The sequence below is a fragment of the Miniopterus schreibersii genome (genome assembly GCF_964146895.1).
Source record: "Miniopterus schreibersii genome assembly, chromosome: 13".
NCBI classification, from domain to species: domain Eukaryota; kingdom Metazoa; phylum Chordata; class Mammalia; order Chiroptera; family Miniopteridae; genus Miniopterus; species Miniopterus schreibersii.
Genome location: NC_138113.1, coordinates 22,141,550 through 22,159,329, shown reverse-complemented (window position 1 = coordinate 22,159,329; position 17,780 = coordinate 22,141,550). Strand labels below are relative to the sequence as shown.

The 17,780-nt window shown below is 34.8% G+C and overlaps 1 protein-coding gene across 2 annotated transcripts in view; it reads right to left on the bottom strand.

Annotated features, from left to right (window-relative positions):
- Positions 1-7,942: 7,942 nt before the first annotated feature.
- The window catches only part of PPM1B (protein phosphatase, Mg2+/Mn2+ dependent 1B), a 51,824-nt gene continuing 41,986 nt past the window's right edge, over positions 7,943-17,780 (bottom strand). Inside the window, exon 6 of one of the 2 annotated variants that reach the window (XM_081156758.1) lies at positions 7,943-9,680. In XM_081156758.1, the coding sequence (XP_081012884.1) occupies positions 9,651-9,680 (30 nt within the window). In that variant the 3' untranslated portion in view covers positions 7,943-9,650. Of the gene's footprint in view, positions 9,681-10,514; positions 11,571-17,780 lie in introns of those variants that run through there. The other variant, XM_081156757.1, reaches the window with a different exon arrangement.

Here is a 17,780-nt window from a genome sequence, read left to right as displayed (position 1 = left end):
CAAGCAATCTCTAGGCACTGCTACTACATAGCTGAGAGTCCCGTAAGTCCATTTCAATATTCATTCTCAGAGATTATACAAAACATGCATCCATATGACACAGTAAAGAAATTTGCTATTCTACATAACCACATAATCGAATTATCTGGAGATGGAAAAATGAAACTTTTCCATGGCTTTTCCTAAATGAAATTATCTACATGGAAACTACTGAAGAGCTTTTTGATAGATTGGATAAAGATGATGTGGGACATACACAATGGGATGCTACTCAGCCAGGAAAAGATGAAATACTGCCATTTGCAACAACATGGATGGACCTTGAGAATATCATGCTACGTGAAAATGCCAGAAAAAGTCAAGAACCATATAATTTCTCTCATATGTAGGATATAAAACTGAAAGCAACAGATGAACCAAGACAAACAAAAACTCATAGACACAGACAGCAGTGTGGTGGCTACCAGAGGGGAAGGGGGTGACGGGGAGTGGTAATGAAGGGTAAAGGGAGTCAAAAATACGGTGATGGAAGACTCGGCCTTGGGTGGTGGGCACACAATGCCCTATCCAGATGATGTGTTATAGAATTGTACACCTGAAACCTACGTAATTTTATTAACCTATGTCGCCTCAATACATTTAAGAGCCTCATGCTCTACTGACTGAGCTAGCCGGGCACACCTCAATAAATTTAATAAAAACTTTTTAAAAATTTAAAAAATATTTTTGTCAAAATTTCTGCTGTATTACTTCCCAGAATATTTATGTTCATTTTCTTTGGAAAACCAAGAATTAACCTTTGCATATCTTTGTGCTCAAGGGCCAAACATGTGTTCCTTTTTCTTACCATACTTGCACTTTTCATGCTCCGAGGGGAAATATAATTTCTCAGAAATGGAATGTACAGTTACTGTGGAGTTACAGTCGCTCACTACTCCCTGATGATATAAAAGTAAACAGTTGGAATTCAAATAAAAAGTACAAGAGGAAAGCTTACCTAGGTGGTGTATTGTTGTCCAAAAGTACTATTTTTTGGTGACTGGAAAAAGTCAATGAGAAAATACTTGAGCTGATTCCTTACCTGACGAAGAAATTCACTACCTTCTATAATCCTAAACACAGGTCTTCAAAGTTGTTTAAGCCAAATGTGACTAATCTAAGGAGTTATTAATATTTGTATTCACATAGAATAAGCCAGTTTACGAACCCACTTCCCTTTATATTAATTATAAACACTGTACCTAACTTCAGAAGAGATCTGAGCATCGTAAAAACTAGTCACAAGATATACATATAGTAATCCAGTAACTTCTCATTTAAATGGTGCTTTCAGGAGAAGAGAAAAAACGCCAGATTATAGCCTGGCTTTAACCATGAGAGTCCCTGGAATAAAACCAAAAGTACTGCCAAGAAGCCACAGGTGTTTATCGCATGGACAGAGAAGAACATGGTATTGAAGGGCACACTGACAGCTCTTCTCTGCCCCCACTAATGGGTTATAACATTAATGGTTAATAGCAGCATAAACACTATAATTACATAATGTTGGGTTAATTCTTCTTTCAGGTTTATAAAAAAAACGTTTTGTCCTGTACTTTTAGAGGCTTGGAAGGTCTGCCAGCCACTCTGCCTTTCTTGTCCCCAGAGCTCTCAGCAGGTTTAACAAATGGATGTGTCCAAGACTGCCATCTGGTGGAAATGATAGAAATTGAAATGTTTGTTTTTGTAAGCGATTAAGTCACTTGTCTATTAAGAAGGTATCAATTTAAAACATATTGGGGGTATCTATAGCGGTGGAGGGGATCAATAGGGGGGGAAAGGGGTACACCTGTAATATTCTCAACAATAAAGGTTAAAGATGTTGCATTTTCCTGGAATGGATCTCTGCTAAAGACAAGAATGACCCCCAAGTTAATCTACACTTAAAACTCAACATTAACAGGACTTTTATTTGGCAGGAAAATCTTGGGCACATTATTCAAAAGTTCATCTGGAATATTAAGTATTCAATTTTTGTTGAAGTAGACTAGTAAGGGAGAATTTCCTTACCAGATAATAAAATACACAAAGCAATGAAATAGAATGCTCATAAACATACAAGCATATACAAGAATATATAGTAAAAGGGAATTTTCAAATAAATGAGAAAAGACCAACTTATGTATAAGCTGGTATAAAGGGATAATGGAAAATATTACATTAGATATCTGCCATATAGCAATACCCAAAATGAGTTCCTTCTGTATTATATATATTATTTTTAAAGGCCAAAGTCATAAAATAAAACATATGTAAATATTTACTTACTCAGAATGTGAAAAGATTGTCTAAGTATAGAACTGAAGTATGAAACTGTTAAAGAAAATGATAAAATTCTAAATATTTTGAATGTAAAATACTAAGACATTTTTCAAAACTTATCAAATTGAACACTGAAGATCTCTGCAGTTTACCGTAATTTTTTTCAATTTTTAAAGATATAAAAAAAATAAGATCCACTATAATTGACTTAAAATGGTATATGAAAAATAAAAGGGAATATTTTTTACTAAAGAGAGCTACCCAATACTTTTCAGATCAGAGCATCTTGGCCCTCTCTAGTGCCTCTCCAATCACACTGAGTAGAAAGAGCCTTTATTCTGCCTGTAGGAAAAGCTGACATAGAAACAAAAAGTTATTGTGTAAGAAAAAGCACTGAAACAGAGTAGAATGATATAAGATTTGGGGTGGGGGGAAACCCATGCTATTGAGATTGTAGTTTTTCAGAAATTAGGTCATTTCAGATTATTAGACAGCTTTGTTCTTAGTCCTCTCTCTCAACATCCTTATTTAAAAAAAACAAACAGTTGAAAGGCAAGTGGTGAACTGGGGAGAAAAATTCATGACAATAGAATAATGGTCATATTGGTTAATTTCCTAAACATATAAAGAGCTCTTACAAATCAATAAGAAAAATGATGTTTATAGAACATAAGCAACATATGTAACAAGCTTTAATAAGACATAATTAGCCAAAATGAGAAAAATGTTCAATCTCACTAGTAATCAAATTGAAAATTAAATCAAGAAAACAAATTATTTTACCCAGTAGACTGGCAATAAGCAACACCAACAAAAAGCAGAAAACACGGGCATTTTTGTATATTGTTGGGATTATAAAATCCTGGAAGGCAACTCAGGACCACTAATTTAGTTTCTGTATTTTATTTTTTAATTCAACTTTATTAAAATTCAAACATACAGAAAATTAAAGAATGATACCCTTACCTATTACCAAGGTATAACACGTTCACTGTTTTTTTTTTTAAATCCTCACCTGAGGGTATTTTTCCATTGCTTTTCAGAGAGTAGAAGGGAGAGAGAAACATTGATGCGAGAGAGACACACCAACTGGTTGCCTCCCGCACACCCCGGGGCCAGGGACCGAGCCTGCAACCAAGGTATGTGCCCCTCACCAGAATCTAAATCAAGATCCTTCAGTCAGTGGGCAATGTCCTCACCACTGAGTCAAAACTGGCTAGGGCAATATGTTAACATTTTATTATTTTTCAGGGGGAAGGGAGAAAATAAAAACTCACACTTCCCAATGCTTCTGAAGTACTGTCCTAAATTACTATGTATTATTCACAAGCCTATTTTATACAACTATGTATCTATAAATTATATATTATATTCCATCAACTCTAAGATTCCATTCTCGTATGTATAACTAAGAAAAATGCTTCCAATTATGAAACAATGTTTTAATAACACTTGTAAAATTTTACAACTATTGTAATAAATTTTAAAGACAAGGTTTTAAACAAAATCTTGTTTCTGGACTTTGCTTACACAATAACTTTGCTTCTATGTTAAATCATATGTAATCATTTTGAAGACATTCTAAACAGCATTTAAACTTAACACAGTTCCAACAGTGTACAAAAACCAATTATGGAACTGAAATTTAAATAGCTGTGACCATGTTGGTGCAACTCTGCCAGGACAGCTGCCTAGCCGGTGGCAATTTTAAGATGCCGTTAACCTAAGACGCTTCTCAATTTCAAAGATGTTAAAATGGGGGGTGGGGGATGCATTTTTGAATAAATTTGAGATTTAAGCTTTCACATAAACAACATTCATTCGGAAATTGCTTCTTCATTCAGCACTATGTTTTCAAAGTATTAAAGATGGCTCACTGCCTAAGGAAGCAAACCCAGGATTCTCTTCTTAGCCGGCCTTCTCTCCATTTCACTAAGCGCCCAGAAAAAAACTGCTTTATGCTAAAAGGCACTGGTCGGTTGCGGCATTCCTCCAGGTTAACATCTGCCTTAAGTCAGGAAGACAGTCTAGAGACAGTCACTTCAAAGGCCCTGGATTTCACACACTATGGGGATGGGAGGGAGGTACTTGCTGTGACATTTAAATGTTGCCAAAAAGTTAGTAATCGAGAAAAATATTTTAATGCAACATTTAAAAGGATATGAACCACTGCAAGAAACCATATTATCATCAAATTTTAAATAAAGATCAAATCATTATCACTGCATTTTCCTTCTGCCTCAGACTCCAACATATGTGGCGGCACTGCTACTGGTCCAGTCTAACAGGGAAAGAAGGCAGAGTGATCGAAGTGCTACGTTACAGTTTATTATTTTTTATGTTTTCTTATTGATTTCAGAAAGGAAAGGAGAGGAGAGGAAGATAGAAACATCAAGGATGAGTCATTAGTTGGCTGCCTCCTGCACGCCCCCAACTGGGGATCAAGCCCGCAACCTGGGCATTTGTCCTGACCGGGAATCGAACTGTGATCTCCTGGATCCTAGGTCGAAGCTCAACTGCTGAGCCACACCCAGCAGGGCAATAAAGATATTTTTAAAAAATAAAAAAATAAATCAGTGTGCCAATGTTATAGATTAGGGTTATTAGTCAAGGAAAAAACATCCCAAACCTTTTCTTCTACCCATATATAAAAGTTAACAGTTCTTTTGTGCTCCATTAGAGTTGTGGATATGAAGAGATAGAACGAATAACTAACCTCCTAACATCAAGATTATGAATCCCCATGCCTGTATGGTAAGAGCATAGCTGCCAGTTATATTTGAATGGGAAATGATACAGTTAATAGAAGTGTTTGCCAGGTAGAATAAAACCAAAACAGAAAATAAGGGGGAGAAGATACCATCGCCAAAAAAGCCAGCAAGAAATAAGAATTGGTGGTGATGCTGCCTGAAAAGCATCTTACCCTGTATTAGTAGCTATAGTTTTACTTCTAGACCACAATAAAACTTACATGAATCACTAAGACAATGGGAAAAACCAAACACTCCCAAAGTATTTTTACTTTTAGCATTAAGGAATTAACTCTTGGGCATAACATGCACTTATATTAATAAAGTAACTTGGAAGCATTTGTTGTTTAGATTTTGTTTTTCCTTCAAAATGAGATGTTATTTTAAAAATAAACCTCAAAAATATGCAATTGATATTTCAATATTTGCTACATTGCTTTGTTTCTATACTGGCAACCTTCATCTTAGTTTTAAATTTTGCTATGGTTTCTCATGAGGATTAAGTGTCTAGTTAGCTGGTTTAAGAGAACCTGACAGCACTATGAAGATATCAAAACCCAACTGAGTAGCACAGATCTGAAAATAAAAACTGACAAGGCGAAATGAGAGCGGCAGTGACTTCTGGGTATCCAAACGCATTTAAAAACAGAAACTCAAGTAATAAGTATCTTAAGTGTTATAATTATCACACCTCATAATTAGACAAAAAACACCTACATGGTACCTCTCCCTCACATTGCTGAATGTTCAGAAAACCGAAAAACCTAACCAAAAGAAACCAAAATCTTAAGCAAAAAGCCCCAGTCTACTTATCACATCAAGTCAGCCAGATAAAGTGACATCTCAGCCATAGTAAAATGATTTTAAGACATGGGTTTAAAATTCAATCAGAAGTGAGACCGTTTTAATAACACCCATCTACAGTAATGGCAGATACCTAAGAATATTAAAATCATTCGAACATATGCCATATAAAATACTGGTAAGTTTAACCTTAAATCATGAGTTTACCAAGTTGGAACCCATCAAAGGAAAATTCTGGGAGAAAAGTTACAATACTAAAGATTACACCGTCTTGCTTTCTAAGTTTTAGTGTAACAGTAATCACAGCCCCCCCACCAAGTAAATTTTGTCCCATCTGTATGCCAGCATTCACTGTTTCTCTGTGATGTCTGGAATAAATGAACACAAGGTCTCCTAAATGGCGAGGGCAGCAATCTGAAAGTCTGCAGTCCCAGACAACGTTTGAAGGTCCATGAAATCAAAACTGTTTTCTTAGTAATGCTAATACTTATTAGAGAGAGGGAGAAACATTGACCAGTTGCCTCCCGCAAGCACCCCAACCAGGGATCAAACACATTCCTGGTTATGTGCCCTGACCAGGAATCGAACCCACCACCTTTTGGTGGACGGGACAACGCCCCAACCAACCGCGCCACACCGGCCCGGGAATGCTAATTTTCTTAAGCACTGACACCTGCACCGATTGTGAAAAGCAATGGTGGGTAAAACCGGAGACCCTGGGCACAAATTAGGACAGCAGCACCGAACAGATGAGTCATCACTGCACCTTCGCTGCTGCACTCACAAGGGAAGCCGGCGGTTTCCGCCAACAGCGCCGTGACTGAGCATTACAGCTACCCGAGTACACACCTTCCAACAGCCTGGGTGCTGAAACGGGAGTACCGGTTCTACGGCATGCTGAAGTGCGACGGCTGTTTTACGCTATTATTTGAGACGTACGCTGAACTAGCCTCTTTGCATAGAACACAATTTTTACTTGAAAGAATGACTGACAGGTTATGGTTATTCAACAGACATTTTCTAAAATGAATGAAGCCTGTCATTTAAGGAAAAAAACTGACATTTGTTGCCAATGATCAAATTTCACCTTTCAAATGAAAATGAAAATTTTTTAAAAATCTGTATCCATCACCATGAGCTCGGCAGCTTCCCAACACTTAAGATTTTTCTGATGAGATCAGTTATATTAACCAAAAAATTTCAAACGCTGCATAACAACATGTAGAAATTCTAAAGAACAGCCCAATTCAACAAACCAATTATTTTATAAATGACCAATGCATGTCATTAAATCACGGGAAAGTAGATCCATTCAAACTACAAGACAGATCAAATGGATTTTAATGTGACAGAACAGTACAAAGTTTAACAGTCTCAGATTCCACACTGCAGCTAACCTTCAAGAACTACCAGTTCTGAAGTTATGGTAATGGATCAAAGAGGAGTATCCACAATTATCTGAAGCTACTGAAACACTCTTCCAAATGTGTGTGTGAGGCCAGATCTCTTCACATACTTCAAACAAAGTGCCACATTACAGAGGAGAATGCAGAAGCAGGTATGAGAATCCAGCCAATTTACAAAACGAAAGCCAGTGCTCTTTAGTTTTGGAAAATAAATTTTTTTATAAAACAATGCTCTTTATGTTAACAGGTAATGGTTTTCTTTTTCTTAATACAATAAGTATCAAAAGATATAACCCACAAAAGCAAAAGTTCTTTGGGAGCTTCAACCTATAAGAACATAAATGGGTCTTGGGACCAAAATATTTGAGGACAGCGGGAGTAAGAAATTCCTATTAGTAAACACTGAATAAGTTTTCTTTTGCTAACTCACACATTATTTGTATTTCAAGGGCCACTAAATTTCCAGAGAAAGATTTTTTAAAAAGTGGTATAAAAAATGTATTGGGAGTGGAAAAGGGTTTAATTAGTATTGTCCTATATAGTTTGGTTAATTCTACCCTGGAATTATAATTCAACTATACAGTTCTGTACGAAACATTTCACAATATTCTAACTATATAAAATGTTTAAAATAACATTCAAAACTGGACTCTTAGTTTTAAAAATCATACCAAGTAGGAATATGTCACACTGTTTTTGTCAATTCTTTATTTAGGTAACAAGTTGGTTATGTTCACTGCATTGTATGAAACATCACAATATCATACTGGAAAGGTACTATCAGTACAGGATTGGATCAGAGTGGACAGTCGAACAAGAACCCACTTTGCATTCTTCATTCCCTATCTCTTAACCCCCAAACCCAGTAAAGGGACAAATAGCTTTGAACATCATCATGTAAAGCACTTTAACTTACAAGGCTAAAATCTAAAGAATAAATAAAATAAATTGTGGCAATAATTCCTTTTAGGCCAAAATCAGGTGCACAATAAATCAAATGATCAAGGAAGCTGTCTGTGTTCAAATGTGTAGCTCTCCAGAAACAGCTTCAGGGAAATGTTACAGAAAATACCATGAATTCCATTTCACACAGGACCAGATGATGACTCATTTTAACTATACACAAGGGCAATTACATCCTGCTGAAACACAATTTAAACATACAGGAAAATGTTTACAAAGCATCCACAACATGTAAACCATGTACAAACGGATACATTCATTGCTTCTCCTACCCCAATAGCTTTCAGATAAATAGTTTACTCTTCATGTTCAGCATTAACTGGATACATGCAAAACTCAAAAAAAAATTCAAGGTTATTGTAAAAATAGAATTAAACTAATAATCTTCAAGTACCTTATGTGACAGCCACTCTGTACCGTGCCCAATGTTATAAAATGAAAGGTTACTGAACCCATGAAAATATCTCTGTAATATTTCCTTAGATCTAAAATAGATAATTTTAAATGTATTTATAGTCATTTCCATGTGATATTCTGAGCTTTTAAAATAACGTAAACAATTAAAAATTATACCAAATTACACAAAACTTGTTGTATCTTAAAAGCTGAAAAATTAAAACTATAGAAACCCACATGTAAAACAAAAATCACAATTTACATTATAAAGGCAAACCTCATCATTTAAAAAATTTGCAGCAGTGAGATGTCAAAGCAAATTATAAATAGCCATAAATTAATCCATTTGGTTTCAAAGATTTTCTAGTGAATGTTGAAGGATGTAGGAGATACATGCATAAAATTTGTAAGGGTTTATAATATTATTGCCAAATACACTTATCTTGAAGCAGGCAACATTACAATTTGGACATTATTGAAGAACCCAGTTTGGTAATACAGGTAAATTGGAAAAAATTAAATAACAATTAATAATAAATATATACCCTATAGTAGACTGCTCAAATAAAATTTCAAGCCACAGAGCTGCAAAAGGCTTTCAACTTGGTGAATTGAAAAAAAGAACATCTCATACAATTCGTTACTCTTACATGCTTATATGTTGTGTGTCTTGTTTAAAAAAAAACCATAATGTATCTTCAGAGTACAGCTAACTATATTCCCATGCACCTCAGGCACAATTGCTATTTGTGGTGAAATAACTCCGTTGGTATCTAGGGCCAAAAGTTCAATACAGATGTAATCAGTATGCCTGAGGCTGGCAAAAATACTGTAGTACAGGCAATGCTACAAGTGGCAATTATCAGAAAACACAAATATGAACAAATGATGGGAAATGCTAACGATTTTCTGCTCATATCACAAAACGTTGGGAATCCACAAGAATATTTTTCCCTTGTATTGAAGAAAATGTGATTAAAAGTTTTTCCCCCAATTTTCAGAATCAAAAGCATTTTAGAAGTTTATAAGGCTACCATGGGTCTTCTAGATCTCCAGCACCCTACAGGAAGAGAAAAGGAAGAATATTATTATTATTTACCTACACCACTTCCAGGTTGGATTGAATTTCAAAAAAAAAAAAAAAAACAAAATTAGATGAACAAATTACCTTCCTTTCTTTGTCTGAAAAGGTACTTTTACCAAGAGGTGTGTGTATTGTACATTGTGTGTATACACATAGGTCTATCTAACATAGATAGATAACTGGTTGTTTTTTTCCTCCCCTCTCCACCAAATGCCTTCCTTTTAAACCATTTAAAAATATTCAGCATCGGAAAATAGGTCAAAATATCAGCTACCTCCGATGATTCCAAAGTTTCAACTTATGATACCTTAATCAACTTTAGACACATGATAAATATAAACATGAAGAAAAGTTAATGATCTACATTCATAAAATAATTGTTTTAAGAAATAGTTCCCCACATGACTAACATTTATCTGTATTTAAAAAATCAATTTTAACAAAAATAAAACTCATATATCTGCCACTATTTAAAATACCCCGTAATTCTTGCAATTATTAATATCTGATGAACACTTATAGCAAAGTTGACAGTCTTGCGACCTTTAAAATGCTCATCATGGCAAATTTCTGACATGTCTATGTGTGTTCATTCTGCCCAAAGATCAATATTTTGTACCACAAAAAGGAGATAAGAAACAGACTAGATTTTCTTTAAGCAAGACTTCTCAAAATTTTTTCCCTTTTAATGAAAAAAGCCAAGCCAGAAATTTTCTAAATTTTATATAAATACAAATGAATTTCTAATGGGTATTTTTCCAATATACCAAACCTATTTAAAAAAAATTTTTTAAATAAGTACAACATGCATAGATTATTCCATATCACATGCTTTATTTGGACTTAAACACTTATAATTTCATTCTGAACACTTGATTTGACATACATTTTGATGTATGTAGTTAGGCTATACAGAATATACAAACCAATGCTATATGTGTAATACACAGGTTTTTCAAAATACACATTATTTTTCATAAATACAGAGAAAGGAAAAATAACCACACATCCAATAGCTCAGAACTTCTAAAAAGAAAACTACAGAGGTGTAAAATATAAACAAATCAAGAAACACACAAATTATCATCCTTGAAAAAAAAATTACAGGCCAGCACCTGCCATTCTTTGAAGAACTAAAATTACTGAAGAAAACACAAATTACAAAGCTAACTATGAGTATACTAGTACGTAAAATAATGTGAGGCAGTAAAATTCTACATTAACAAGTTTTTCCACAACATATTATAATCTTGCTAATCAGTAATCTTTAATCCTATCTAGTATGAATTTACTGGCTTTAATAACTGGTAGCCTCATTTCTGGCATACAATATGAAATGACATATAATTTTATTAAATTCAAAGAACTATAAATAGCCCATTTTAACCTATCGGATAAAGGTGTATGCAAAGGCCTTCTTAAAAAACAAGGCTATAGGAATATAATAAAACTAGATTACCAAGATTGAAATAACAAAATGGTTATATAAATGCATACATTATACTTCCTAAGGAAAAACCGTCAAATCAAGGAACACAAAAATATTACCACAAAGTCAAGTCATACTTTTTCACCACCCATGTTTGTCCCTGCATCTTCATTACAGCTGTCTAAGGCAGCAAGATCACTTTTTGATTCAGTATGGCTTTCCTGCATTGTCACTGGGCTTCCAGCATCACTGTTCGAAGAAGTAGCTGTAGCAGCTGGTTCAGCAGGGCTTTCTTCTCCCTCTACTTTAGCTAGCCTGTAACTAGTCAGCATCTCCTCCAGAAGTTGTCGGTAGTTTCCCCTATGATTAATTCTCATTTGCCTGAGAGCTTCCACCAATTTTCCCTGTGATCCACTCTCCTCTGCATCATCGGAGGCCTTTTTTTAAGATTCAAGACCCCAGTGTCAGTAGACAAACTAGGATATCACATGTATTTCATAACATATCAAGCAAAACACTCATTTTTCTACCATGAGTAATATAGTGTAAGCACGAGAACATTTCATTAAATAAGTATCGTGTCAAATAAAAATTTACAATAGAAATATCTCAAGTTACTTTTTAGAAAATTACCATTAACTAGTTTATGTCTTATTTCACATTGTAATCTGAAGTTTAACTTGAAGTTTAACTCTGCTATTAGAAGTCAACAGCAACACAAGCATTTCCTGAAAGTGACTTACTTAAAAACACAATAATTGGCTATGATTTAGTGTAAAAGGAAATTAGTGGGTAAAGCAATAGGAAAGGACAGAAAAGCAGGCCATTAGAACATTAGTTTCTTCATCATTTCTGCTAAATGACAGGTAGGAAAGGATACACAAAATGTTAAACTATATAAAATGAAATTGGATTTTTTGGAAATATTAAAAGTGTTCATGGATAAAAATTTTATTTCCATTTTTGCCTTTAAAGAGTTTAATAAAACATCTGTAAAAATAGATAAATTAAACATTATAAAAAGGTATGAATAGCAAACTCTTCATTCTTTTATACTTTATTAAATTTTGGGAAACCTACAGCTTTCTACAATAGTAGCTACTTAATCTTGTTAGCAGAACAAGCTCTAACATCCAAGCTGATCACAGTTAAGCTGAAAGAGTAAATGCCAGACAATCTTACATTATGTGCCTCCTAATGTGATGAATTAGGAATTACAGGTCATGTCATGTGTTCTTGCCAAAAATGTTTAAAATAAATCTAATAAAACTAATTCCTAGTTTACAAGAAACAGGGAAGAGAGGATCAAGCTAAAGGACACCACAAGGAAATAATCATATTATCCTGAATGTAGGACATCCTATGAAAAGCTGGTTCAGATTCTCAGTTAGTGTCAAGGGGGAAGGGGGGGAAAGTATGGGCTTGATTAAAAACTTGCTTAATATGCTTGAATGATAACAACCTGATTAGACTATGGTTCAAAATAATAATTATAATCGTCATTCTAGGGACAACTGGAAACATCTGGACTTGATATATTTTCTTAGGTATAAGATTATGCATATGTAGAAAAATGTCCTCATTCTTTCCCTTTTTTAAAAGATTTTAAAAATTGATTTTGGAGAGAAAGGAAGGGGAGGAGAGAGAAACATCGATGTGAACAAAACATCAATAGGCTGCTTTCTGCATGCCCCCTACCAGGCACAGGGATCGAGCCGGCAACCCCGGTGTGTTCCCTGACTGGGAATCAAACTGGCAACCTTTCTGTGCATGGACGACACCCAACCAACCAAGCTACACTGGCCAGGGCAAATGTCCTCATTCTTGAGAGACATGACAAAACAGAGGTAACACACTATGATGTCTGCAATTTGCTGCCAAAGTTCAGTCAAAACAAAACAAAACAAAACAAAACAAAACACAAAACAAAACAAAACAAAACAAAACAGTAGCCCTGGCCAGGTTGGAGCATCATTGCATACACTGAAAAATGGTGGGTTTGATTCCTGGTCAGGGCACATACCTAGGTTGTAGGTTCAATCCCCAGTCTGGTGCATACAGGAAGCAACCAAACAATGTTTCTCTCTCACGTTGATGTCTCTCTCTCTCTCTCAAATCAATAAACATATCCTCAGTGTGGATTTTTAAAAAAAATGAAAAAGTAGTGTATATACAGGTACACATATAAAGAGATTAAGCAAATATGGTAAAATGATAAGTGTTAACTCTAGGTAGAAAGTGTTCACTATGCTCATTTCACTTTTTTCCATAGGTTTGGGAGTTTTCATCATAAAATGTTGGGAAAATAAAATACAAAAATGGTTACTAATATAGATGATCTGGTACAAATTCTTAAACATCTTCGGAGGCTGTTACTCTAATTCTATGACAAAAATATACTACTATAACCACACAATAAAGGACAATGTTTATTAGAAAAATGAGAGTACCTTTAAAAAGTGGCAAAAAGAGATAACTGTGTATAGAATATGTTTTATGTATATGTATATGATTGTGTATCTGTTTAGTTTAGGATATCATATACAAACTGCCAAGGTGGAAAAGAAATACAGCAATACACAGAGCTGGGCAAAAGTAGGTTTGCAGTTGCTCATATGGAAAAAGACATGCAGGCCATGATTGTTACAATAGCTTTATTAACTCAAAAGACTGTAACAATGGCACAGTGCACTTAAGTACAACCTCCTAAGTGCTCAATTTGCTGGCCTTCATTATTTAAACAACCTTGTAGTCTTTGAAAATCAGTAAACAAACCTGAATTCAGTGATCTGCTTGAAGTAGCCCCACCACCTCCTGGGGTGGTTGAATTCAAACCTACTTTTGCCCACCCCTGTATAAATTATGATAATGGTAATGAAGTTATTTATACAAGTGCTTTTCTTTAAATTCTCCAATTTTCTACATCAAGCATATTAACTGTCAAAAGAACTATTTTTTATTTGTGTGATTTATTGTGTGGAGAGGATATAATAAAATGTGCTCTGTTAATACTTTTTGTATTTACCTTTTCTTCTGTACTAAATAAACATGTTTCCCTACATAAAGTTTCTCATTTGAATCTATTCAGAAAAGGTTAAGATGGAACAATGATAAGTGCTTGCTAATCATAAACCTCATTAGTCTTTAATCAAATCTGCCAAAAGGCAATTTTCTACTTAGTAGTATATCACAAAGAACTTCTAATGAAGGGCATAACCCCCACCCCAATCTCCTAAAGAAAACCTCAAAGCAAAAACTCCCTTTTTATTTAAAAACTTCTAGGACAATGAAACAAAATCTGCTTCAACTGGGCAGCTGACTTACACATAGCAAAAGTGATTATCAACCCTGGTTTTCACATTAGAATCACCTGTGGAGCTTTTAAAATTATATAGATACCAAAGTTCCACCCCATGATATCCACAATCAGTGGGTTGGGGTGATTTTTTAAAAAAGCCTGACAGGTGATTCTGATATACAGCCAAGGTTGAGGAACACAGACTAAACACTACTTATGAACTTATTGATAAGTTTGGATCAAAGGTTGTAATATTGGTTGTGTTTCAGTCAATTTTGGTGGGTTCAATAGATAAGCACCTCTCACTCTCCATCTACACCTTTATTACAGTAATCATATATATTTCTGTGAATTGCTGCAGTAGTAGTAGTTGGGGAAGAGAAGTTGCTTTTAAAGAACGACATTAAAACCAAACCTGTAAATTAAGTAGGGATGGATTTATAATGGCTGGCATCATTTAACCACTGAATTGAAAGAACTTGAGCTACTGACCACATTTAAGTCATTTTATCTTACAGCAAATTACATTTCTCTATTGTATTGGATAGATGAGGGATGGGTTAAACTCTTTCCCCAGCCATTTCATTTGGATCTTCAAAATACTGTTACATAACCCTTTCATGGAGTTTCATTAATATCAGAAAAAGAATCTATTTATTATTTTTTAAATCCTCGCCCGAGGATGTTTTTCATTGATTCTAGAGAAAGAGAGGAAGGGAGAGGGACAGGGAAAGGGAGAGAGAGAAAGAAACATTGATGTGAGAGAGAAACATCGACTGGTTGCCTCCCGTGCGCACCCCGACAGGGGACTGAACTTGAAACCTGAGTATATGCCCTGACAGGGATCAAACCCGTGACCCTTTGGTGCACTGGATGACGCTCTAACCAACTGAGCCACAGGGACCAGGACAGGAACCTATTCTTTACCTGCACTTTCTTTACCTGAATTCATACATACATAGCACATCCTGTATTCACATACACCTATTATAGCAATTAATTCACCTTGCAATTGTTCACAAGTCTCTCCATTACACTGTAAACTCACTGAATTAAAGATCATTTCATATTACTTTCTGCATTGTCACTACCACCCAGGGAAGGAAAATTAATGTTTGTGCTAAGAATTGTACACAGATAATCTCATTTAATCCTCACAGGTACCCTAAGTAATAAGCACTGCAACCCTAACAGAAGAAACTAAGGCTCAGGCAGATTTAAGCTATTTATTAGAGTGATAATATTAGTAAGCAACAGAGTCAGATTTGTGTACAGGTGCAATTAACATCAATGTCCCTCTGAATGTTTGTTGAATACATTATGGTAAGTTTTTGCATAGTAAGTGCCCCACATAAACACTAAATAAATATTGGTTAAAATTACTGTAAAACTAGATCATAAATCATTTCATTTTCAAGTCTATAATGTTTTAGAAAGATTAACAAAATGACAGAACCAAAAAAATCATTAAATGGAATGGTTAAAATTATTTTCCAAAATAAATTTAAGGCAATTAGGGAGATAGAAATTTAGAACTTTTCTCTCAGTTTTTGTTTGTAAGGTGCTAGTATTAATTGCAGCATTAAAAAAAAAAAAATGCAGTTGCCGTAACCAAAATTCTTCAAATGATTAGCTAAAAGTAAGGAATACTAGTATATTTATTATGGAGGTTTTTTTGTGGAGTCCTATGCCCTGCTTGTCAGCTAAAAATAATTTTTAGAACTAAAGATTCTCAAATATGATTTCGTGAGATACAATTAACAATGACTAATGAAGAATCTGATAAATTAGATGTTACTTACAAGGATCATGTAAGATTTAATTAATTTGAAATAATTTTTTTTAATTTGAAATAATTTTAGAGAGTCACTTAAATGGTCAAGACGACACAGCTAAGAAATTATATGTCAAATCATACCTTAAAAAATAGTGAATATAGTTAATTTTCAAATACAGTTGGTCTTCTCCATAAAAATGCTTTCATCAGTGAAAAAGTAACAAGAAACAATTTATAAAAAACTAGCATTCACGCCCTGGCCAGTGCGGCTCGATTGGTTGGAGCGTCATCCATACATCAAAAAGTGGCAGGTCATTTGGGAGGCAACTGATAGATGTTTCTCTCTCTATGGAGATTCTTTGGGGCTTTTGTCCTCCCATTCCTTCCGTTTTCACAAATCCAAATGCCTCGGCAGCATGAAAGGTATAAAGAGAACAGTTTTGGGAGTTATCCTTAGATTCAAATCTGGCTGCATGATTTATTTAGCTTTGCAACCTGGGCAAGCTACTTTATCTCATGGATTCTTAGTCTTATCTATATAAGAAAGGTGTTGAGGAGATTACCTATGATTTTATATGTATGTATGTATATGGCCTGGTACAATATGAGTTGGGTAAATACAAGTTCCCACTTTACCCTTGGAAAATCATCAACTTATATAGCTACTCCATCAGTGGTACACTAATTCAAAAGCACTACAAGTCTTCCTTGAGGGAAGAACTTAACATTTTTGCATGAAAATATATAGCTTTGAAAGTATACTTTCATACCAATTAGCAACCTCAAATTATTTTTTAAAATATATGACTTAAGGGTAGTTTTACCAAACAACTACTAGAAATGAGTAAATAAAAATATTTATTTAACAAGTATTTATTGAGCTCTCACCATTTGCCAGGCACTGCTGTAGGTGCTGGAACTATAGTCATAAATAAATCAGATGAAGTATCAGATCTCACAGAATTTATATTCTAGTTATAAAACACAAACTAGTATTTTAGAAGAAGAAGGGCGATCTCAGACCTCTGCCTAATACAAGAACAACTTATAGCCAAAATGTAGTTTTAACTTTTTCTGGTCCTGTAGGCAATTGTTTTTTCGGGGTCACAGAATCCTCTGAGGAACTGATGAAAACCACAGACATTACCATCATTAAAGAATACGGATGTACTCAAATAAATATATTTGCAAAAACTTTTGGGGGAATCAAGAACTCCTTGATTAAGAATTCCTCCTAGACTCTCTTCTATAGATTATGATTTTTACAGTCGGGAAAATATAAATATTGCTTGCATTCCAAAAAGTTGAACTAAGAAACAAATTTAGCAAACAACTTAGTAAGATTACCCTCCACAGTGAACTTTCTGAATGCATTTTCATTTTTTACTTTCGTTAGCCCTCGCCCAAGGACATTTTTTCCACTGCTTTTCAGAGAGTGGAAGGTAGGGAGGGATTGGGGGGGGGGGAGAGAAACATCGATTGGCCGCCTCCCGCACGCACGCTGACCAAGGCCAGGGACCAAGCCTGCAGCCCAGGTACAGGCCCTTGACCAGTAATTGAGCCCGCAATCCT